Source organism: Carcharodon carcharias, chromosome 5, assembly GCF_017639515.1.
Source record: "Carcharodon carcharias isolate sCarCar2 chromosome 5, sCarCar2.pri, whole genome shotgun sequence".
Taxonomy (NCBI): domain Eukaryota; kingdom Metazoa; phylum Chordata; class Chondrichthyes; order Lamniformes; family Lamnidae; genus Carcharodon; species Carcharodon carcharias.
Genome location: NC_054471.1, coordinates 73,691,339 through 73,715,929, shown reverse-complemented (window position 1 = coordinate 73,715,929; position 24,591 = coordinate 73,691,339). Strand labels below are relative to the sequence as shown.

The following is a 24,591-nucleotide window of genomic DNA, read 5'->3' as shown; positions in this document are numbered from 1 at the left end:
TTTGTGCTGTAACTTTTCTATGGTTCTATAATGTTACAAATATTTCCTTGGAATTTCGAATTTTATGTTGCTGAAGAAAAGAATGTCTGTTGCTTAGTGCATTAATGTCAAACTCTAGAATTCTGTACAGATATTTTTGTAATTTTAATAAAGAATTGGCTTTGTTCAGTGTTTTATCATGACTCAAGATATTCCTAAATGTTTTGCATCCAATTAATTACTTTTCAAAATACAGTTGGTGTTAAACATAGCAGCAGTGCCCCACAGTCAGCAAATGAGATAAATGACCAGTTAAATCAGTTTTTGATTGTGGTTGAGGTTGGATGTTGACCAGGATGCAGGAAAACTCCCTGATTTGTAAATGTTTAACATAGATCCAAACTCCTTAACTGAATCACTTCTATTTGCTGTATATCTCAAAAGGTATGGCAAGAGATAACGGAAGAATGCCAGCATGTCAAAGAGATTATGTCAACATTGGACAGCTTTAAACATGACAGTTCCCCCTTGCAAGCAGTACGACATGAAGGACCAGCACGTGATTTAGAAGTCTGGTCATTGCCTGTGCCTGTAGAACGCAAGTAAGTAATATCAAAAACAAAAAATGCTGGAAAAACTCAGCAGGCCTGGCAGCATCTGTGCGGAAAGAAACAGAGTTAACATTTTGAGTCCATATGACCCTTCTTCAGAGCTAAAGAGAAGTAGAAATTTTATACTGTTTAAGAGGGAGCAGAGCAAAATAGAAGGTCAGGGATAGGTGGGAGCTAAGAAGAAATTTGACAAAGATGTCATGGACACTGGACAACGGTGCTGATTGTGGCATAAAGGTAAGATAGATGTGTTAATAGCAGAACAAAGGTCAGTGCTCTGAAAGCACAACACAGATGATCCTGTGGGGGAGGGGGTGTTGGGGAAAAGGGATTTTTTTTGAAATGAATAAGTAAATAAATAAAAACAAATAATTGGATTAAAAAATGAATATAATGGAGGAGAGTGTTCATGTCCTGAAGTTGTTGAACTCATTGTTAAATCCGGAAGGCTGTAAAGCCATCAGGAGATGAGGTGCTGTTCCTCCAGTTTGCGTTGGGCTTCACTGGAACATTGTGGGAAGCCAAGAATGGACATGTGGGCATGATAGCAAAATAAAGTGTTGAAATTGCAAGTGACAGGAAGGTCTAGATCATGTTTGCAGACTGAGCAAAGGTGTTCTGCAAAGCAGTCACTCAGTCTGCGTTTAATCTCCCTAATGTAGAGGAGAAAAGCATTGGGAGCAGAGAATACAGCACCTCAAATTGAAGGAGGTGCAAGTGAAGCACTGCTTCACCTCAAAGGAGTGTTTGTGACCTTGGACAGGGAGGAGGTAAAGGGGCAAGTGTTGCACCTTCCGCGATTGCATGGGAAGGTGCCGTGGGAAGGAGACGAGGAGTTTGGAGTGATGGAGTCAGGGTGTCACGGACACAAAGATTGCCCAATCCCATAACCTGTCTATACCTTGTTACAGTCTCTTTGTGTCCTCCTCAGCTTGCATTCCCAACTGGCTTTCTGTCCTCTGCAAACTTAGATACACTAATCTCTGCTTTTTTTTAAGTTACTAATATAGATTGTTGGTAGCTGAGATCACAGCACTGATCCTTGCGAAAATCCACTAGTCCAGCCTGCCATTTTTAAAAATACCCCGTTTATCACTCCTCTCAGCTTCCTGTCTGTTAACTAATTCTCCACCCATGCTGATATATCATCCCCAACTTCATGGGCCCCTATCTTGATTAGTAACTTTTTGTGTGGCCCTTTATCGAATATTTTTTGGAAATCTAAGTATAATACATCTACAGGTTCCCCTTTATCCGCCCTACTAGTTACATTCTCAAAAAACTCTTTATTTCATCAAACAGGATTTCCCTTTCGTAAAGCCCATGTTGACTTGCTCTAATCTGTACTATGCTTTTCTAAGTGCATTGTTACGACTGCCTTAGTAATAGATTCCAGTACTTTGCCCATGACTGATGTCAGGCTAACTGGCCTCCTGTTTTTTCTCTCTCTCCTTTTATGAATAGCATTGCTAACCTCCAATCTGGGACCATTCTAGAATCTAGGGAATTTGGAAAATCGTAGCGCATACCGTCTCTGTCGCTATCTCTTTTAGAAGCCTAGGATTTAGGCCATCACGTCCTAGGGTTTTGTTGGATTTTAGTCCCTTGAGTTTCTCTAATTTTTTTCTCTGCTGATATTGATTATTGATTAATTTCATCCCTTTATTAGCCCTTAGGTTACTCTCCATTTCTGATAAGTAACTTAAGTTGTCTTGTATGAAGACAGACAGAGAATGTTTGTTTAATGCTTCTGCCTTTCCTCATTCCCCATGATAATTTCTCCTGTCTTTGCTTCTAAGAGACCAATGTTTACCTTCGCTCCTCTTTTTCCTTTTTAGATACTTGTCAAAGCTCGTACAGTCTGTTTTTATAACTCCTCGCTAGTTTACTCTCATTCTATTTTTTCTATTTTTGTCAACTTTTTGGTGATTGCTGGTTTCTATAAAACACCCAATCCTTAGAATTGCATCTATTCTTTGCAAATTTTTAAAACTCTTCCTTTAATTTGATGTTATCCATAACCTCCCTAGTAAGCCATGGATTGATCGTTCTTGAGCATTTGTTTTTCAATGGAATGAATTTTTGTTGAACATTTTTAATTGTTTCTTTAAATGTTTCCCACTGTTTGTTTATTGCCGTATCTTTTAGTCCATTTACTCAATCAACTTTAGTCAGCTCTCCCATCGTACCTATATAATTGGCTCTGTTTAAGTTTAAGGTTCTTGTTTGTGGTTAGATTGTGTTGCTTTCAAACTTACTGTGGAATTCAATTTTACCATGATCAATATTTCCTAGTGGACCTTTTACTAGGACGTTGCTAATTAACCCTTGCTCATCGCACAATACTAGATCTAAAATAGCATTATCCTTAGTTGGTTCCACAAGATATTAGGATTTAGGAGCAGGTGTACGCCATGTAAGTCTCCAGGAAACTCTGAAAAGCACTGTACAAACTCATCTAGCCTATATGAAGACAAAAGCCCCCTGCACAATTATTACATTGCCTTTGCTACAAGCTCCAATAATTTCTTGTTTAATGCTCTGTCCAACAGTATAACTTATATAAAGTGGCCTATAAACTACTCAGCGTTTTCTAACATGCTATTCCTAACCTCCACCCATACTGATTCTACTTCCTAATTTTCTGAACCAAGATCCATTTTCTTTTTGGCCTTATGTCATCCTTCATTATCAGACAACCCTCCTCCTTTTCCATTCTGCCCTACTTTATTTCCCAGCCTTGGTCATCTTGTAACCGTGTCTCTGAATTGGCGATTAGATCTAAACCATTTATCTCTATAGTATCTTTGCATAGTTCTAGGCAATGAGATGCAGCTGAGCATGTGTAGAGAACATTACCTGACTTAGTCTAAGCAGACTGATTTGCATTTCCCTGAATGTAGACCATCACCGCATCCAAGAAAGCGACAGTCAACTCCTTGCAACGACCTTAGAGCTCCTCAAAAAGACCGTCTAGGAGCTCCAGTTAGAGGTTCTAGCCGTCCTGTATCCCGAATAGGAAACAGTGAGAGAGTCAGAGCAAACAAAGGAAAGGAAAAGAAAGAAAATCAAAACAAAGGAAAGGAGGACAAGGTAGGTTCTATTCCACTAAAATAAGTAATTCTTTAGGGTGGTGAAATACTGAAAATAGAATTGCTATAAACAAGAAAGTCTTTAATCCTTTCAGTATTTATAAGTGTTGAGTGATGATTTCTGCCTCAGAAGTGTTTGCAACCTGAATGTCCTTAACATTCTCTAACTTACCACTGATTTCAGTAGCGGGTTTGTCTAATAGACTTACAGGGGAACCAACCGGCGATTTATGGAAAATCAGATGGTACCAGGTACACGACCTACAAAGAAAAGCAATGTTATGTTACTATACATGCTTTATTTTTTGCTTACCATCAGTCCCTGATACATTTTCTATTTACACAATATATACAGCATTTGGTGAGCTTTAAAAAGTAAAGTAAGAGTAGAGTTGGAATTCATCTGAAGTGCTGTCACTGTCATGTGAGTAAAAATAACAGCTAAGTTACTCATAGCAAGATCAGACAAACAGCTGTGAAATGAATGACCGGTTAATCTGCTTTTGTTGGGGGGGGCAGTGGGGTGGGGGTGGAATTTTGCCAAGGAGAAATTCATCTTCTACTTCAGATAGTTTCATGGGATCATTCACCTAAATGAAGTGCTCAAGCTCCTGCAGTAGGGCTTGAATCTACAGTGTTCTGGCAAAGGCCAGAGTGCTACCAAGTGAGTTAAGCTGACACTTTTGGTAGTTTAATATTTGTGTTTGGTTATTGCAGGCAATCGCAGTTTAGCTTATGTTTCCCAAGTCCTCTTGCATTTCGTTTGATAATTAGCAAACTACAATGTATTCTTGCACACATTTTATTGTTAAATATTTGTTATTACAGATAGTAGCTTAAAGAAGGGAAAGCTTATTCCATTCCCTCAGAATTCAGCCCTACTCCATATAAACTTCGAATAAGAATTGCTTTCTTTTGTTTTATGAAAACTTGGATAGATATATATTTCTAGTAATTTAAGTGCATTGCTCTGGATTTTTACTAAATTAATTTTTCAGTGGGATGTCATAAAAGTAAGAAAATCTCTAAGGTTATGAAGTTTAAGAAATAATCAAGTATGTTAATTTAAATTACTCTAGGTTAAACCAATTGATGCCTCTGAAAGTGAGCCAAAAAAATTTGATGGTTCTGGAAATGACCGAGATTTAGTAGAAGCTTTGGAGCGAGACATAATATCTCAAAATCCAAATGTTCGATGGTGAGTAAAATAATTAGTGTCTGATTCTTTTGAAATCTGATTTAACTATTGAAACGGTGCACATACCAATTCTGATTTGAAATAATGAACTGTGACCATTTTTTATAGCAAGGTCAAAGATGGAAGATATACCTGCTTAATTGAACACTCTTTTGTGCAATGTTTATCAAAGATAAATTTTGTCATCTAGTCCTAAAGGTAAGAATGACACAATTCTGAAATACTGTGTCAGCAAGTAACTCGACCAATTTTGTATTTAGGGATGATATAGCAGATTTGGCGACAGCAAAAAAATTACTTGAAGAAGCAGTAGTTCTGCCCATGTGGATGCCAGATTTCTTTAAAGGAATCAGACGACCTTGGAAAGTAAGATAATATTCAACATGTCTTGGTAAAAGTTATCGCTGCTTCTCTGTGTTATATACTTGCCCCATTGACAAACATCACAGCTTAAGTTATAGAATATTAAAAGTTTACAAGGCCATTCAGCAGATTTAATGCATCTTGTACTGCCAGGCAATATTACCTGTTTACTTGCTCATCAGACACAGCAAAATAACCATAGCAAATAATGAAGTAAAACCTCTATAGGAGGCCAATCATAACATAACTCTCTAAACACACACTTCTTTGAACTTTTAGTCTTTAAGTTTGAAACTCTCATCCCCAGACTTAACACTATTATCCTTTTGTAAGCTATCAATGCATCAGTGTGCTTATGAAAGTTGACCAGTCAAAACTGCATATTCCATGTGTGACATTACTGATGAATTGCACAGAATTAACACAAATTAATACAGCTTGTAATAAAATTAATCAAGAGACATTACAGTAATAATGGCATTCTTAATAACTTTACATTGACTTAATACTCTGTGACTATTTGCTAATCACAAATCGAACTACTTTTTCCAGATCTGCAAATGAAAAACCAGTCACTGTGTTTGGGTTTCATGTGTCAATGTACTTCAGCTTGTTTTGATTCACATTGTATTTCATCAGCATTCTCTCCCAGAATGCTGTCAATTGTAGAAGGCACCAGTAAAAATTAAATGGTCTAGCAGTTTCTAGGTAAAATTAAATTATATATAGTTAAGTATATAGTTTTTATTCTGCTATTAATTGTTCCATTTTACCTGCTAAGCGACTATTGAATGTTTTTGTGATTGAAAGGTTTTCTTTGCCTCTTCGTCTACAGGATATATGTAACCTACCAAGTTATTCATAGTCACAGTTGTGAATGAATATAAAACGTTTTTATTCTATGCATTAAGTGTATTAGGTATTGTGTGCTTGTCGAGCAGCGTAAGAGTTGCAAGGTTTGAGACTAGAGTTACCACTGGGGAATTTTAACTTGAAGAATCTGAAGAGGGAATGCTGATGAAATCTGGGAGGGAATGCTGATGAAATACAATGTGAATCATAAAAAGCTGAAGTACATTGACACATGAAACCCAAACACAGTGACTGGCTTTTCATTTGCAGATGTGGAAAAAGTAAAGTTTGATTTGTGATTCACAAATAGAGTTTTAAGTCAATGTAAAGTTATTAAGAATGCCATTATTACTGTAATGTCTCTTGATGAATTTTATTACGAGCTGTATTAATTTGTGTTAATTCTGTGCAATTCAATAGTAATGTCACACATGGAATATGCAGTTTTGGTTGGTCAACTTTCATAAGCACATTGATGCATTGATAAAAGCATTTTCGAGCAGTTGGAGAGGCTAAGCAGAGGATTGTACACAGTATTTACACTGATAGGTTATTTTTATAACTAGAAGTTTGTATGTCTAACCTCCACTTTGGAGCTGTGAGCTATCAGATCACCATGGGGTCCATTTATGCTCCAGAGGTTCTTTTTCTGCTGATGATGCTACTGCTCACCTTGGTCCTCATCTGAGGTCCAAAGTAAAACAGCTTAATTGTCACTTTGACAATATGTATTCACAGTTTGATTTTAGAAGCAAAACTGGAGTCAGGGGAATACTTTCCGCTGGTTGAAGTCATATCTAGCACAAAGAATGATGGTTATGGTTGTGGTTGATGGAGGTCAATCATTGCAGTTCCAGGACAGCACTGCAGGAGTTCCTCGGGATAGTGTCCTGGGCCCAACCATCATCAGCTGCTTCATTAATGACCTTCCATCATAAGGTTAGAAGTGGGGATGTTTGCCGATGATGCACAATGTTCAGCACCATTTCTGACTCCTCAAATACTGAAGCATTTCATGTCCAAATGCAGCAAGACCTGGACAATATACAGGCTTGGGCTGACCAGTGGCAAGTAACATTCACGCCACACAAGTGTCAGGCAATGACCATCTCCAACAAGAGAGAATCTAGCCAAAGCCCCTTGACATTCAATGGCAATGCCATCGCTGAATCAACATCCTGGGGTTTACCATTGACCAGAAACTGAACTGGACTAGCCATGTAAATACTGTGGCTACAAGAGCAAGTCAGAGGCAAGGAATCCTGTGGCAGGTAACTCACATCCTAACTCCCCAAAACCTGTCCACCATCTACAAGGCACAAGTCAGGAGTCTGATGGAATACTCTCCATTTACCTGGATGAGTGCAGCTCCAATAACACACGAAGCTCAACACCAACCAAGACAAAGCCTGCTTGATTGGCACCCCATCCACAAATATTCACTCCCTTGGCTACCGATGTACAATGGCAGCAGTATGTACTGTCCACAAGATGCACTGCAGGAACTCACCAAGGCTTCTTAGGCAGCAGCTTTCAAACCCACGACCGCTACCATCTAGAAGGATAAGGGCAGCAGACACACAGGAACACCACCACCTGGAAGTTCCCCTCCAAGCCACTCACCCTCCCAACTTGGAAATATATTGCTGTTCCTTCACTGTCACTAGGTCAAAATCCTGGAACTCCCTTCCTAACAGCACTCTGAGTCTACCTAGACCACATGGACTGCAGTGGCTCAAGAAGGCAGCTCACCACCACCTTCTCGAGGGCGACTAGGGATGAGCAATAAATGCTGGCCCAGCCAGCAACACTCGCATCCCATGAACAAGTAAAAATATTGGCCACAAATTTTGACTTAATCCTAATCATTACAAGGAAGAAGGAGGATGTGTCAGACAGCATACTTGGAGCTTAGTACGGGAAAAAAACAAGAAAGATTCAGAGGGCCAATGAGAAAGTTGTATTGTTTTTAAAAAACAAATGCAATGAAGAGGGAGCACAATTAAAGGCTGGAGATATTCAAATGGCTTGTTTATTAAATAACCAAGTTTTTCTTGTGCCTTATCCAAACATGTAAGAGAAGTGTTAGAACAACCTCTCCATATATTGGGGCAGTATTCAGCTTTTGGATATGACCTCTTTTCCTACCTCAGAATTCCAGCATGTTGTTGATGGGCACTTTGTTATCTCCAAGTTTTGTGGTTGCAACAGAGAAAACTGTAGTATGTTCCATCTCTGTGATGAGAACATTTAACCAGTTTTGCTGCCTGAGCCTAAATGAGAGGCAGGGGTAGTAAGTGTTGTCCAGCTGAAGTACAAAGACCTGTCACTTCTGTCTATTCTAGATTATATCAGCTCCATTCATGATTTCTGTTGAACCATTCTAGTATTGTGACTTGAAGTTGTCATTCAAGTTGCTGGAATTAGTCTTTTTTTTGTAACTCGGTGGCACTGTGGCCCCTTATTTATGCCACTTAACTTTGCATCATGTAACAAAAATAAAATTGACTTTCAACAACCCTATTCTGTTGTTTCTATTGCACCACAAGTAAAGGAAAAACTAATGTTCTAGGTAATTTGGCACTACTATCCTGGATTAGAGCTTGAGTTTATATATTTTTGCGTGTTTACAGGGAGTACTGATGGTTGGCCCCCCAGGAACTGGAAAAACAATGCTGGCTAAAGCCGTAGCTACTGAATGCGGAACAACATTTTTCAATATTTCTTCTTCAACACTTACTTCTAAGTATAGAGGAGAGTCCGAGAAACTTGTCCGTCTTCTGTTTGAAATGGTTGGTATTTGTACAGGTACAGGTATTTGTAGGTAATATGTGATTGGCTGATTAATTTTCAGCTAGCAGCTTGGAAAAGCAGCTCAAGAAGCAGACTTTAAATCTCAAAATAATCTCTCCTTGCCAGGCACTGCACAAAACTTTAGGTAGCTGGTGAAGTAAAATACTGTCTTAACTCAACAGGCAAGAGCAAAAACAAACTGTCAACCAAAAGACCCAAATCTTCATCACTTTCTATAAGTGGGCAGGTTTCTGTCCTGTCACCCGACACCTTCACAGTAAATGTGGTACTGCGACTGAAATCCCATGAGAGTAAATATTTGACCCTTTGTCCAACTGACAAATACAGTTCCTGCACTCTCAGTTGACTCACATTGATCAGTGGAGTGGCAGTACACCTCCTCCAACATTTAACAAAAAGCCTCTTGCTCCGAAAACAGCAGCCCATTGAAGTGCAACAGGCAGCAAACCACAGCTGATCCTTGCAGCATGTGTCCCTCCTTACACTAGGATTTTTGTGGGATGCCAATAAACTTTGGTCTCAACAGAAACTGACTGACTCTCCTTCAAGGTGTACAGTGGCTATTGAAGAACTTCAATGACTAAAACCGTCTCCCCTCTCAAAAGATGAGGTGAAATATGCTGTGACCTCCCTCCAGCCGCTCAGCAGCTTCATTAGCATCTAGGGCAGACAAACCCCAGATACATTAGCTCACCATACCCCAAGTCTGAAATGCAGCAGGATGCTCTGCCCCCAAATGCAACAATGCTAGAGATATTGAAGTGGCAAAGGTGATGTATTCAGGGTTATGGTGAGAAGGTGGGTGACTGTGATCTCTGACAGATTATTGGGCTTTCCCTACTCAAACTTTGTTCTTTGCTCTTTTAAAATGACCATGGAGGTTTTCCATTGCTGAATGAAGTGATCACAAAAGGTATCAAATGAAATTACCGGAAGTGATGCTGAGGTATTACTTGACAATGCATTCCTGTTTCTTGTTTTTTGAGGCCAGGTTTTATGCCCCAACAACCATTTTCATTGATGAAATTGACTCCATTTGCAGTCGTAGGGGAACTGCTGAAGAGCATGAGGCTAGTAGACGAGTGAAGGCAGAACTACTTGTTCAGATGGATGGTAAGTGCCCTCTTTTTTTCCCCCCTCTATGGGTGATGGGACCTTGCCCAAATTTTAGCTGACTGTTTAATCATGGACAACATTATATCCAGTTTTTGAGTTTGTTCAACAACCACATTAACAACACCTCCCAAAGGAGACTACTAATTAGAAATTGGGAGCAGAAATCTAGTTAATATCTGTTTTCATGCTTTGCTACAGTCCAGGTGTGCTGAGGCCATTTGTAGCACACCAACTGCTGCCCTAACTAAAAACAGAAAGTTGGCAAGTTCGCTAATAAAACAGAAAATGCTGGAAATACTCAACAGGTCAGGCAGCAACTGTGGAGGGAGACACAGATAATGTTTCAGATCAATGACCTTTCATCATAGTGTAAAAAGTTAGAGATGTAATCGGTTTTAAGCAAGCACAGAGACAGGGAATGGGAGAGGGAAGAACAGGGAAAGCTTGATAGGGTGAAAGGCAGGAGAGATTAAAAGACAAAAGGGATGAGCGTGCAAGGCAAAAACAGTTGGTAATTGGACAGAACATAGGCCTAGAGGAAGTGTAAATGGGAATGGAAAATCATTACCAACAGCTGTCATCTGTAAAAATGGGGGCAGAGGTTATGACCTGATATTGTTGTGTTTAGTGGTGGCATTGTGATGGATGTAGCGGCAGTGGCGGAGGATGATCATTGAATGTGAAGGCTGATGGGGTGGAGTGTGTGGACAAGAGGTACCATATTGTTATTCTATTAGGGCTGGGAAAGAGTAAGAGCAGAAGTGTGAGAAATGGAACCCTAACCGTGAAATGTTAGGAGGATTATTATTGGTTTGTTACAATTTCTGTGAATGAAGTATCTTGACCTAGTGAAATCTGCTATTTCTTTTTATTTTTAACACCATTTTTCAAAAAACTCAAGTTGTAATACATAGCCTGAGGTTGCAACCTGTCAGTGTGCTATGTGCCCATATATTGAAGAGATCTAGAAAGAACAAATTATCCTACATATAATATGAAAGTGTGAGCTCATCTCTTACGAAGAATTGGCACAGGCACACAGGGCTGAATGGCCTCCTTCTGTGCTGTATGTTTCTGTGATTATCAGGAGTGTAAAAGTTTATTATTCACCTTGGGTCACCACAGTGTCAAATAAATGTTCTTGACAGTATTGAAAGGATCACAGCAAGTGCAGGCTTGTGTACAGAGGTGAATTCTTTGAACTGAACATGAGACAGTCAGTATCTGTGTGAAATGGTATTACCACTTTTTAATGTGGAAATTGAATTTTATTTAGGCATTAAGAAAGATCATATTTGAGACCAGCAATTTAACATTTATTGACCAAATACATATTTCCTGCGTTTTAACAGTGGCCACACTTCAAAAAGTGCTTCATTGACTGGAATGCACTTTGGGATAAATTGAGATCATGAAAGATGCTAACAAGTGCAATGTTTTCTCTTGCTTTCTCTTTCTTTCTTACTTTGTTTCTCTTTTTCTTTCTAACTCTTATTTTCATTCTGTTCTTTCTCCCTTTTTTCTTTATCAGCTCTCTGTAGCAGAAAGCAAATTAAACTTGGAATTATGTGGAAAGTTTCAATTTGATGTCACTTGCTGGTAATGTGAAATGAATTGCTTATTTATATATTTATTTTCCTGTATTAGGTGTTGGGGGTGCATCAGAAAATGATGATCCATCCAAGATGGTTATGGTTCTCGCAGCTACTAATTTCCCATGGGATATTGACGAAGCTCTAAGGAGGCGTCTAGAAAAACGAATTTACATTCCTTTACCTTCAGGTACTGATGACTATTCAGTTATAATGAAGCATTAATGCAACCAGTTGATGAGGTATGTAAAGATTGAAGCCTGTATGTGTAATGTAAGCTTGGCGTTTCAAATCTTAGTTAGAAGTTGTGACTCATCCTTGACAATGACTTGTCAGAACTTTTATTGAATATGTGCTATTTACTTTGATTGTTCCTGCATCTTTAACATTTTTATGAAATTATCATCTAGTTTATCATTCAACTTCATAGATATTGCATTTAAAATTTGTAGAGGAAAAGAATCGTGATTTAACAGTAAATATTTTCGATTCAAATGAGTTACAGATTCCTTGTTATATTTGATTGTTGAATACTATGACCTAAATTTAGTTCCTGTTTTGTTTAATACTGCAGGGTGAATCCTGAGTTATGTTGTTTACATTATCTGTAATTGATGACAATGTTTAACAAAGCAAATGTAAAAAAGAGCAGCAAGAAAATCTTGATAAATTTTTATAGTGTGAATTCAGAATTTTGACAATCTTGACGCTAGGATTGAATAAAGACACCATTATGTGTCAATATTTGTATGTAATAATGCTTGTCTGGCGATACTTATCAAAATAAGTTTAATACAAATTCAATTTTTAATTCAGCAACGGGCAGAGAGGAGTTGCTGCGGATAAATCTCCGAGAATTGGAGGTGTCAGATGATGTGGATGTCAAAAAAATAGCCGAACAAATGGAGGGCTATTCTGGAGCAGACATTACCAATGTTTGCAGGTTTGTTTCAGCACAGAGCATTGAATTTTTATTTCTTGATACTTTATAAACCCCAGTGCTACAACAAAAAAATTTTTTGAAATCTTAAAAACTACATGAAACCCAAAGACGTTTTGTATTTCTAAACTGCTCGAATTGTTTACTTGTATATATGGTATAGGAAAGCTAAAGGAGAGTTCTGTGCAATGGTAAGTGTTGGAATGAAAGTGGAAAACAGACTTACTGTCACATTTCATTTGCTGTTTATGGAATCTTGGGATGTGCAAGTTGGACTCACTTTCACTTGCAAAACCATAATGACTCTGCCAATTTTGAGCAGCATTGGGATAGCTTGAAGATGTGAAATGTAAGCTCTTCTACATTGATACTTATACTGTCCCCACCCCAGCCCCCCAACATAAATTCCTGTACACTGTTGGTCATTTACTTACACTCCTCACCTATGCGCCTACCTTATTTGTACTTAAAAATAATTTATTTGTACCAATCCTATTCTTATACTGATACAGCAACATCTTGCATTTATCTAGCAAGTCTTAAAGAATTTCAGAAATGGAAAGAGGGGGATAGACACCAAACCCATCTTCCAACTTGTAGTGATAATTTTAAATTGATGACCCCACTTCAGTAACTGTCCACGTAGTGGAAATAATCTTTCTCTAACTTCTATCAAATCTTATATAATTCAAAAATCTCTATCAAATTTCATCTTTATTTCTACTGGAGTGGAAAAGATTGCCTCAAGGTCACAAGTATATTCTCATTGCTATAGTTTATCTTACATCCTCCTCTTGAATATATGCTGTCCACTGGTGGCGGAGGTTTAGGGCTAGGTATTATCATTAATAAGGAAGCTGATCCTCTGTCAGTAGATGATGTGACTGAGGAACAGGATGAAGCTAAGAGAACCAGGGTAGAATCTTGTGGAGGGGCTACTGGGGGTAACATTGAGGGTGAGTAGAGAGTAGCGAGATAGTGAGAGAATGCAGAAGGAGAGCAACCTTTAACTGTGAGAGAGTGGGAGGAATGTGGCCTTTAACAGTGAGAGAGTGCAAGAGGAGAGTGACCTTTAACAGTGAGAGACCATTAAAAAGTGCTGGAGGGAATAAAGCGTGAAAAGCAGAAGATTGGTGAGTGGGATTGGTGAGTATTTCTAGTCTTTTATGTAAAACTAAGGTCTTTAGTTTGTGTTTAAGTCGCTAGTCTTTTTTTCTCTTATAGATAGCTTAAGTATAAGATCAATACTGGTGTGTATAAAACATAATTATAATAAAGTGTAAAGAGTGGGGATACTAGAGTAATTAATAATTTGAATAAAATACATAGCGATGGCAGGACGGGTGATGTGTTGCTGCTGCAACATCTGGGAGCTGCAGGACACCAAGGTGACCCAGCGCAAATACATCTGTACCAGATGTTTGCAGCTTGAGGAACTTCGGATCTGAGTTAAGGAACTAGAGTCCAAGTTGCAGACATTGCGCCACATCAGGGAGGGGGAAAGTTACCTAGATACTTTGCTGTAGGAGGCGGTCACACCCCTCAGATTAGATAATTGAAATTTGGCCTGTGATCAGGGACGGGAGGGTGTGACTGCAGGTATGGGAGCCCAGGGGGTAGGGTTCGAGGAGTCTTGGCCTCTCCAACTGTTCAACAATCATGCAGTTCTTGCAAGCTGTGTAGACGACAGTGGGGGCTTAAGGGAGGAAGAGCAAAGTGACCATGGTACAGGGAGCCATTCAAGTGGGGGGAGGAAATAGGAATGTAGTAGTGTAGGGTACAGTACAGTTAGGGGGATCGATACTGTTCTCTGCAGCCCTGAGCATGAGTCCAGAAGGCTGTGTTGCCTGCCCGGTGACAGGGTTAAGGACATCTCCTCAGGGCTAGAGAGGAACTTGGAGTGGGAGGGGAGGGATCCAGTTGTCGTCCATGTTGGTACCAACGACATTGATAGGACTAGAAAGAAGTTCTGCTGAAAGAATTTGAACAGTTAGGAGCTAAATTAAAAAGCAGAACGTCCAAGGTAATAATCTCGGGATTACTACCTGAGCCACGGGCAATCTGGCACAGAGTAAATAAAGCCAAGGATTTAAGTGCATAGCTCAAAGATTGGTGTGAGAGGATTGGGTTTCAGTTCATGGGGACTGGGATAGAAGGGTGCTGTTCCAGTGGGACAGGCTTCACTTGAACTGTGCTGGGACCAGTGTCCTGGTGAACCAAATAACTAGGGCTTTAAACTAAATAGAGGGGGAGAGGGTTCTGGAAAGAGGATACGTAGGCTTTCAAAGCAAAAGGGTATGGCAGCATTACAGGGCATCCATTTAGGTAATAATACCCAGAGTGTGACAGGAAGGGACAGTGTGTGCAAACATTAAAAAAAAAAACAGCAAATAGGGTCAAAGGGAGAAAAAATGGTAAAAAGGCAAAATGAATAGCTCTTTATTTAAATGCACGTAGCATTTGGAACAAAAATAATGAATTAACGGCACAAATAGAAGTTAATGGGTATCGTTTTATAGCCATTACAGAGACATGATTACAAGGAGTACAAACCTGGGAACTAAATATTCAGGGGTATGTGACTTTTCGAAAGAACGGGCAGGGAAGGGTGGTGGGATAGCTTTGTTAGTACGAGGTGGAATAAATACGATAGCAAGAAAGGATCTTGGATTGGAGGATGTAAAATCCATATAGGTGGAAGTAAGAAATAACAAGGGGAAGAAGACATTGGTGGTGGTAGTCTATAGGCCCCCAAACAGCAGCTATACTGTGGGCCAGAGAATAAATCAGGAAATAATGAGGGCATATAAATAAGGCAGTACATTAATCATGGGCGACTTTAATCTTCATGTGGATTGGAAAAATCAAATTGGCAGAAGTAGTCACAAGCAAGAATTCATTGTATATTTGGGACAGTTTCCTAGAACAATATGTTGTGGATGCAACCAGGGATCAGGCTATTTTGGATCTGGTAATGTGTAATGAGGCAGGTTTAATAAATGATCTCAGACTAAAAGATACCCTAGCAAACAGTGACCATAATTTGGTAGAGTTTAGCATTCCGATTGAGAGTGAGAAACTTGGGTCGGAAACAACTGTGCTAAATTTAAATAAGGGTAATTACGAAGGAGTGAGGACAAAGTTAGCTGGAGTGGACTGGGATAGGATTTTAGCAGAAAAAATGGTTGATGAACAATGACAGACTTTAAGAAAATAGTTCATGACTCACATGACCAAAGAAGTTGAGGATAGTATCAAATTAAAAGAAAAGACATATAACGTGGCAAAGATTAGTGGTAAGCCAAATGATTGGGAAAGTTTTAAAAGCCAACAAAAAATGACCAAAAAAAAATCAAGAGGGAGAAAATAAACTTTGAGGATAAACTAGCAAGTAATATAAAAATAGACAGTAAGAACTTCTTTAAATATATAAAAAGGAAAAGAGAGACCAAAGTGAATGTAGGACCCTTAGAGAATGAGATTGGGGAAATAATAACAGGGAACCGGGAAATGGCAGTTGAGGTTGAATAAATACTTTGCTTAAGTCTTCACATTAGAAGACACAAACAACATTCAAATACTAAATAATCAAGGGGCAAAAAAGGGGAGGAAATAAATACAATAACTACAGTGAGAGATAAAGTACTAGGGAAACTAATGGGGCTAAAGGCTGATAAATCCCCTGGACCGGATGGGTTGCATCCTGGGATATTAAAGGAAGTAGCTACAGAGATGGAAGATTACTACCAGTAAGAATCTTTAGATTCTGGAAGAGGCCCAGAGAATTGGAAAACTGACAAAGTAACACCCTTATTCAAAAAGGGAGGAAGACAAAAAAAAATGGTAACTATAGGCCAGTTAGCTTAACATTTGTCTTTGGGAAATGTTAGAGCCTATTATAGAGGAAGAAATAGCAGAGCATTTAGAATTACATAATCTAATCAAGCAGAGTCAGCATGGCTTCATGAGGAGAAATCATGCCTAACAAATTTATTAGAATTCTTTGAGGAGGTAACTAGCCGGATAGATAAAGGGTAACCAGTAGATGTAATATATTTGGATTTCCAAAAAGCGTTCGATAAGGTACTGCACGTTAGGCTACTTAATAGGAAAAGAGCCCATGGTGTTGGGGTGGTATATTAGCATGAATAGAGGATTGGCTAACTAATAGAAAACAAAGTTGGGATAAGGGGGGCATTTTCAAGATGGCAACCTGTAACTAGTGGAGTGCCATAGGGATCAGTGCTGGGGCCTCAATTCTTTACAATATATATTAATGACTTAGTACATTCACTTCCCTCATCTATCGACAAATTTGCGGATGATACAAAAATAGGTGGGAAGGCACAAGGAGTCTACAGAGGGATATAGGCAGGTTAAGTGAGTGGGCAAAAAAACAGCAGGTAGAATATAATGTGAGGTTATGCACTTTGGCAGGAAGAATAGAGGAGCTGAATATTATTTAAATGGAGAAATTCTGCAGAAGGCTGCAGCACAAAGGGATTTGGAAGTCCTTGTGCATGAATCCCAAAAAGCTAACCTACAAGTTCAACAGGTAATAGGGAAGGCAAATGGAATGCTGGCCTTTATTTCAAAGGGAATGGAGGATAAAAATAGGGAAATGTTGCTGAAACTATACAAGGCACTAGTTAGATCACATCCACAATACTGTGAACAGTTTTGGTTCCCTTACTGAAGGATAGATATACTGGCATTGGAGACAGTCCAGAGAAAGTTCACTAGGTTGATGCTGGATATGGAGGGATTTTGTTATGAGGAGAGGTTGAGTCATTTGGGCCTGTACTCATTGGAGTTTAGAAGAATGAGAGGCAACCTTATTGAAACACCTAAGATTCCTAGGGGGCTTGTCAGGGTAGATGCTGAGAGGTTGTTTCCCCTTGTGGGAAAGCCTAGGACCAGAGGGCATAATCTCAGAGTAAGGGGTCGCCCATTTAAAACAGAGATGAGGAGGAATTTCTTCTCTGAGGTTAGTTAACCTGTGGAATTCTTTACCACAGAAGGCTGTAGAAGCTGGGTCGTTAAGTATAGTCAAGGCAAAGATTGACAGATCTTTAATCAGTAAGAGAATAGAGGGTTATGGGGAAAAGGCAGGATAGTGGAGTTGAGGATTATCAGATCAGCCATGATCTCATTGAATGGCGGAGCAGACTCGATGGACCAAATAGCCTACTTCTCCTATGTCTTATGCATTGGCTCTATTGAATAGATAGCATAACTATACCAATAGCTATAGAATGGAGGATGGAACGCATGACATACAGTAATAAATGTTAAGTGACAGATGGAGGCTTTTGTGACTTTGGTCGGGGCCATCTTGTGCTGCGAACAAGGCAGAAACTAGATTGATGTCATTGGTTTTAGAAGGGGCAGGTATTGCTGAGGCACTGTTAGCTAGGTGGGGACTAAGTGGAGATGTTGATTGGGAAGGGATCAAGGAGCAAGGGAGAAAATTCACTTGGGAAGTCGGAATAGGTGAGAAATTGAAGATTGGAGGTTGTGGGGATCGGGACTGGAATAAGTGGAGGCATTTGGAGTGTCTAGGAGTGGTTGGGGTGAAGAAGGGAGGGAAAGCAGCACATGCAGGTGGTTGGATGGTTTCAGGCTTACAAATGGGGAAATTCAAAGGCTCTTTGCATTGGTATTAGATGAGAAGGTGGAGTGGGCGGTAAAATGATCTTGATGCCACTTGTTTATCATGGAAGTCGTGGCCTATTCCTGTGCTCATACCCCACCCTTGCTCTCTATAATTATATTCCATTTTTAATTTTCTGCAGGGACGCCTCCATGATGGCCATGCGACGTCGCATCCAAGGACTAACTCCTGAGGAAATAAGAAACATCTCCAAGGATGAGTTGCAGATGCCGACAACCATGGAAGATTTTGGAATGGCCTTAAAAAAAGTTTCTAAGTCTGTTTCTGCTGCAGACCTTGAGAAGTATGAGAAATGGATTGCAGAGTTTGGTTCCTATTAATCCATGTGAAACAGATTTAGGTAGTACCAGCTAAATATTATTGAGTTCACTCAGGTAAGATAGAAAATTGACTTCTTAAACCACAGGCCAAATATGGTTGCCTTCAGTGCCCTATTTAAAAGTCACTTGCCTTGAAATCCTTACTTCTGTCTATCTTTTATTTCTTACTTTCTAGAATGTTTTTATTTAAACAGGGGATATTGAGAAACCAAAGTAAAGATGTTGGAGAATCTCACCATCAGGATCTATGTTTTAAAAATCAAACCAGTGCAAAGAATTCTGTTTAATTCTAACATTTCGTTTTTATTTATCTATGTAAGTTTATTTTTTTTGAATGGTTTTATTTAATGTCTTCTGGAAAAAATTGAGTCTGCCTTGAGTTAATGTTTATAGTTGATGATGAAGCAAGGATTAGTGACAACTATCTACTAATAACTGTATAGATACAACTGTTAGGGTGCTTCAGCATCAAGTATACCTGTTAACTTAGTGTCAGGGAGCTAAATTATCAACCTCATTTAGGTGAGCCAATTGTGTTCACTTGTGAATAGAATTAAGAAATACAGAAAACAAAACATAGCAAGCAAACATTAATCAGAATTCTTTGAATTAATATTTTTAATTGCATTTTGATGGTGGGCTTCCCTCTTAATTATTTTTGTAATGGATTCATTTCTAATAGACAAATGCCTTAAAACACATTTTAAAAATGCAAGCTACATGCAGCATGCTACAAAATGAGGGCAATGAGAAGATTAAATTATGTTCTCCTTTCCCCCTCCCCTTTCTCTGTGTTCCTGTTCTTTCTGACCTTGTTTATTTCCTTTACTCTCCTTTTTTGCCCTATTCTTTGTTTTATTTCTACCTTGTCCTTTCCTCCCATTATCTTATCTCAGTGTTGCCTTGAACCTTTATTTTTGTGAAGTTTCTCCATAACATACAAAAGAACATGGCCAAAAATCTTAAGACAATGTTAGTAAAGCAGTCAGATCCTCTGCATTTCATGACCCAGGTAGTTTGTATTAGCAGGTCATACATTCCATAAAAGTGATCTCAGAATATTTTAATAAATAATTACTTATACCTCTAATTCTGTTTATTCACTCATCATGTATAGATAGGATGTGTGTTATTCTAAAGAGAGGAATAGCATTTGACACACTTCCTGCCGGGCAATCACCTGATCTTTCCCCCACCTGTGTGAGGGCTAATTTTTAGTTCTTTACTTTTTCTCCTGTCAGATCTTTTTGTTGTTTCCCACACTAGAAAAAGTTTGATTCACCTACTGGTTTCTGTTTGTCTCCCAGTTTAAATTCTGAAGGCAATCTTCCTCAAAGATTATGGGGTGATTTTGTACATCTTCACTTTATGATGGGGTCTTCACTGTCAACTATGCAAATCTGCTCTACCCATTCTTTTCATTAAATTAAAAGGTAAATCCAAGCAACGGTGAGTTGATACCAGCCCCTGGTTTTAAAGTGAGTCAAATACTTCACTGTGAAAGGAATCCCACCATTTGTTCTTGTAGCTTTTAAATTGTTGCATCACTACTACTCCAGAATCAGCACAAGGGCTTACCTGGTCTGTCATCCTGCAGAAAATTTATTTTGGCTGCAAGAACAGTTAAACATGAATAATTCTTCTGGGTGCAGAAAAAGCTTAAATTGACACCAAACCTACTCCCAGGTTGAGGACCAGTGTGCCATGGTGTTGCCACTACCTCATTAGGCATAGGTAGCATATAGTTCACCTGGATTGTACTCGGATATGAGAGTGATCCAACTTTTTGACCTCCATTTTGAAGGCTAATATTGCCAAACAGCAAAACTTCATCCATGGATTTCCACAATTGTCACTTAATTCCATTGAAATATAATGTTCTTGTTCTTTTTTTACCTTAATTTTCTCTAGTAATACTGATAGTTTGGTCCACCAATTCTTGTTTCTTCTGTTAGTTTGTGTGCACAGGTGGGACAAAGGAATTAAGTTAGCTTGGGTAGCTAAATCACTCCAAGATGAGTATTTTTGGTGGTTTAGTGCTTGTGTCTCTTTGTCTTGTTCCTGAGTAGTTCTGCATCCTTTCAGGAAATGTTTGAACTCAGTGCACTGTGCATTGGCCACTTACTGGGTTTGTGAATTCCGTAGTTTACTGAGAATGAATGTCTGACCCTCCATGTCTGTACTTCAGACGGACCTGAAGTTTATGTTCGTAGAATCCTGTCTTTGGTATACGTGTCGTTGTATGTGGAAATGGGAAGAATGCCCTTTTGCCTTTTCATTAATCTCCACTCTCGGTTTGGCAAAAAAAAATCCCTGGAAGTACACTCCGGAGCTGCCTTAGTTAATGAGGCAGATATTTGCTTTGAAGGAACTATTAGTTATTTTTTCACTAGAGCAAATGGTATGACTAACCAGAGCCCGAAGTTAATATATGTTCTTATTTGTTTTTTTTTTTACTGGTCAAAAACTGAATTGAGGATGATTTTAAATTATACAAAACCGATTGTGCCAGATGATTACAAAATGGAATTTTGGATTAGAGATCACTCAAGATGCTGAACCATTTTTATACCAAACCTATAAAGGGTAAGATGGATAATCCTAGTGGCATGTAAACCAAGTGTAAACTGAAAGAATGGACAGCAGATATTTTAAAAATCTACATTTTAAAATCGATCACATTTATCCAGTATTTGACGATCCATTGCAATAAATTGTTGATTTGCCAATCACCATTATGTCTCCAGCAGTTAGAAATTCAAACTCTCAGCACTTGAATCATCAATAATTTTCCATTTCCCCCCTCTAATGAAAATAAATTGAGATATGCTCCAGTGAGTACAGTATTTTATTATAGATTTTATACAAAATTAAGTATCTGTACTTCAACTCTGCCAATATGTTTTAATGTAAGGAACTGCCTCCAATAAAAGGACACTGCTGCAAACATTTTTGATGTGCATTTAGTTTTGCATTTGAAGATTTCAAGTTTTTGATAATTAATCCTTTTATGCTGTAACTGCTCACACTGCTAGAAAGTGATAATGCCATCAAAACTGATGCCCACAAATACATTACTGTTAAAACAATTAAGAAACATACTGGGCAATCAAAATGAAAGATTCCAAAAGAAGTCACATAACCCCAACAAAACCAAAGGGAACCTGTCGACCAACCCAGAACAATATGTTTAGAGGCTCCAGGAGACAAATCACAGTCTAGAAGATCCAATAAAAAATGCAACTTGCTGGCAACCAATATAAATAATGTGACAGATTTATTTTGGGTCTTTTGGTGGGCTAAGGTGTCAACTTTTCCATAAAAAATGGTAATGGGCTTTCAACTTTAGTATTGCTAAAAAAGAGATTGTTTTGTCATAGTTTTTTGTCTTGCATTCATCAGGACATTCCGCAGGAATGCACATCCAAGGGAGATACCAAATTCATCCTACGAGAAGAGAGTGCTGATTGATTGGCAGGTGGATTCTGCTTGGTACAGTCATTGTCGAGGAGAATGCACTAGTTGATTATGACTGGCAGTTAACCATCAAGTTTTTTTTTGAAATTTAAACCAGACATGTTGACTCTGGTCAAGGCGTCATCCTGAGGAATGTCACTTATTTTGTTTACTTGAAATAGGTGCAATGTGTGTACATATTCTTTCTATGTACAAAAAACAGGGCTCTGTGTATTAATATATGTAGCTTCCAGTACATACACATGCATCACACAGCGAGCCCGACTTACAATTTTAAACTGGTTGCTGGTGTAATTCTTAGCACACTGAGGATTATTTAGCAAATGTTGTCCAATCGCAGAATCACATCTAATGTTGGACACTGTTTTGAAGAAGGCAGCTTGGTAAACCCAGCCAGTCATACTGCGACAGTGCACAGACTGTATGCAGCACCAAATCTGTGGTGGAAAGGAGAGATTACGCAGAGTTAGATGGAACATTCAGCACAGAAACAGGCTATTTAGCCCAGCTAGTCTATGCCATTGTTTCTGCTCCATAAGAGTCTCATTCCTCCTCTTTTCAAACCACTCTATCACCATATCCTTCTATTCCTTTATCATATGCTCATCCAGTTTCTCCTTAAATGCATCTATGCTATTTTCTCCATTCAATGTACTGGCAAGTTTAATATTCTCAAAACACTCCCCAAACACTCCTTCCAGGAGAAACCACAATTTGCTTGTATTTTCAATTTAGTTTACTGTAATTGCTGCTCACGATGTGGTCTCCTCTATACTGGAGAGACCAAATGCATACTGGATGACTGCTTTGCAGAACATCTCTGTTCAGTCCACAAACATAACCCTAAATTTCTGGTCACCTGATATCTTAATTATCCACCTTGCTCCCACTCCTCTGCAGTGTTCCAATGAACTTATCACAATCTTGAGGAACAGCATCCCATGTTTCAACTGGACACTGAACATCCTTCTAGACTCATCAATGAGTTCAACAAGTTTAGATCATTACCCCGCCCCATTTTGATTCCCTTTTTTTTCCTCTTGTTTCTCTTATTTCCTTTCCTTTCAGATGGCAGTTATTCGGGATCCTGCCATTTATGCCTCCTTCAGACATATGCTTTGTTGCTTTACTTTTCCCATTATCCTTTAGCTTTACACCATGAAACCTTTCGTCATTTAATCTTTCCCATCTTCCACCATATCACATAACTTGCTCAAAACCTATTACACTTCAGAACTGGAACATTTAATCATTTTTCTCTACAGATCCTACCGGACCTGCTGAATATTTCCAGCATTTTCTATTTTTATTCCTCATTCTCAATGCACTGGGTAAAGAAGGTCCCCTTGAATTCCATATTTTTAATTATGACTATCTTGTATTTATGGCCCATCATTTCGCATCCTCTCTGCCACCACCACCCCCCCCCCCCCCCCAAAAAAATTTGAGAAAACGGCGTAGGAGCCCTTGATCAGAAAATAATTGAAATGCAGACAACATAGAGGCAGGACACGGTACTGACTAGATAGCCACTTTATTTCCATTATCTCCACTTCATCAGTATAAAGTTGGTTTAAACAATATAAAATGCAGAGCAGAATCCAAACCAAAGGTTAAAAATGACATGGTAGCTCTTTCACATCTTTGGGTGAATGAGAGTTGAATTTTTATTGGATTTGACTGGCAATTCAGTAACATCTTGTAGCAAAACAATGAAGTAAACACTATATTTGGAAATGTGAAAAACTGGAACTCGTCGAATGGTTTAAGGAACATCATAGTTCTCCTGATGGAAATTTCCTCTCCACTAACACAAGATGGTGGGACCAGCTTTCATCTTTTTAAAAAAAATACTGTGGTTATGTTTCATTTTGTTCAGTGAGTTTCTGTGACAGAGCATAAACTGGCGATAAGTGCGATGAATTCAGTGATGTACAGAGATGTTACAGGACATGAGATCTGTACTGTACCTTCACAAAAAACTGAGGTCGATTAAACAAAAACCAAATAGTATGTCCAATGAATGTTAAGACATTGTACAGCATCAACACTGTCATTGGACATGTTCTACATGTACCTATTATATACACCTATCCTAACAGTTACGCTGTGATTCTCAACCTAGAAAACTAGATTAAGGTGCCAAACCAAATTTGCCACTAAAAGACTAAATTCTTTAAATTAAAAAGCCCTCAAATGACAAAATTATATAGAATTATCCAGATACAGGCCACTTGGTTTAACAAGTATTGAATGCTGCACACTGCTGTTTATGGACCTCCTCGCACCCTACTTCATTTAACTATATCAATATATTGTCTCTTCATTTCATGTACTTATCTAGCTTCCCCTTAAATGCTTCTATGTTAGTCACCTCAACCACTTCATGGATGGTTTCTTCTTTCAACAAGATTATCTTGGCTTTTGGTTGGTAAACAATTAATGATAAAATAGAACCACAAAAGAAGTTAAGGCATAGAAAGAGGCCATTCAGACCATGTCTGTGCCAGCCAGGAAGAAAAAAAAACTAGCTGCCCATTCTAAACCCACCTTCCAGCACCCA

The 24,591-nt window shown here is 38.7% G+C and overlaps 1 protein-coding gene across 5 annotated transcripts in view; it reads left to right on the top strand.

Annotated features, from left to right (window-relative positions):
- The window catches only part of LOC121277974 (katanin p60 ATPase-containing subunit A1-like), a 35,037-nt gene extending 10,999 nt beyond the window's left edge, over window positions 1-24,038 (top strand). Inside the window, exons 3-13 of one of the 5 annotated variants that reach the window (XM_041187914.1) lie at window positions 424-581; window positions 3,494-3,683; window positions 4,762-4,880; window positions 5,141-5,246; window positions 8,729-8,887; window positions 9,896-10,022; window positions 11,673-11,807; window positions 12,434-12,560; window positions 18,353-18,514; window positions 21,029-21,137; window positions 21,954-24,038. In XM_041187914.1, the coding sequence (XP_041043848.1) occupies window positions 424-581; window positions 3,494-3,683; window positions 4,762-4,880; window positions 5,141-5,246; window positions 8,729-8,887; window positions 9,896-10,022; window positions 11,673-11,807; window positions 12,434-12,560; window positions 18,353-18,514; window positions 21,029-21,110 (1,365 nt within the window). In that variant the 3' untranslated portion in view covers window positions 21,111-21,137; window positions 21,954-24,038. Of the gene's footprint in view, window positions 1-423; window positions 582-3,493; window positions 3,684-4,761; window positions 4,881-5,140; window positions 5,247-8,728; window positions 8,888-9,895; window positions 10,023-11,672; window positions 11,808-12,433; window positions 12,561-18,352; window positions 21,499-21,953 lie in introns of those variants that run through there. The other 4 variants (XM_041187912.1, XM_041187913.1, XM_041187911.1 and 1 more) reach the window with 4 other exon arrangements.
- The last annotated feature ends 553 nt before the right edge of the window (window positions 24,039-24,591 follow it).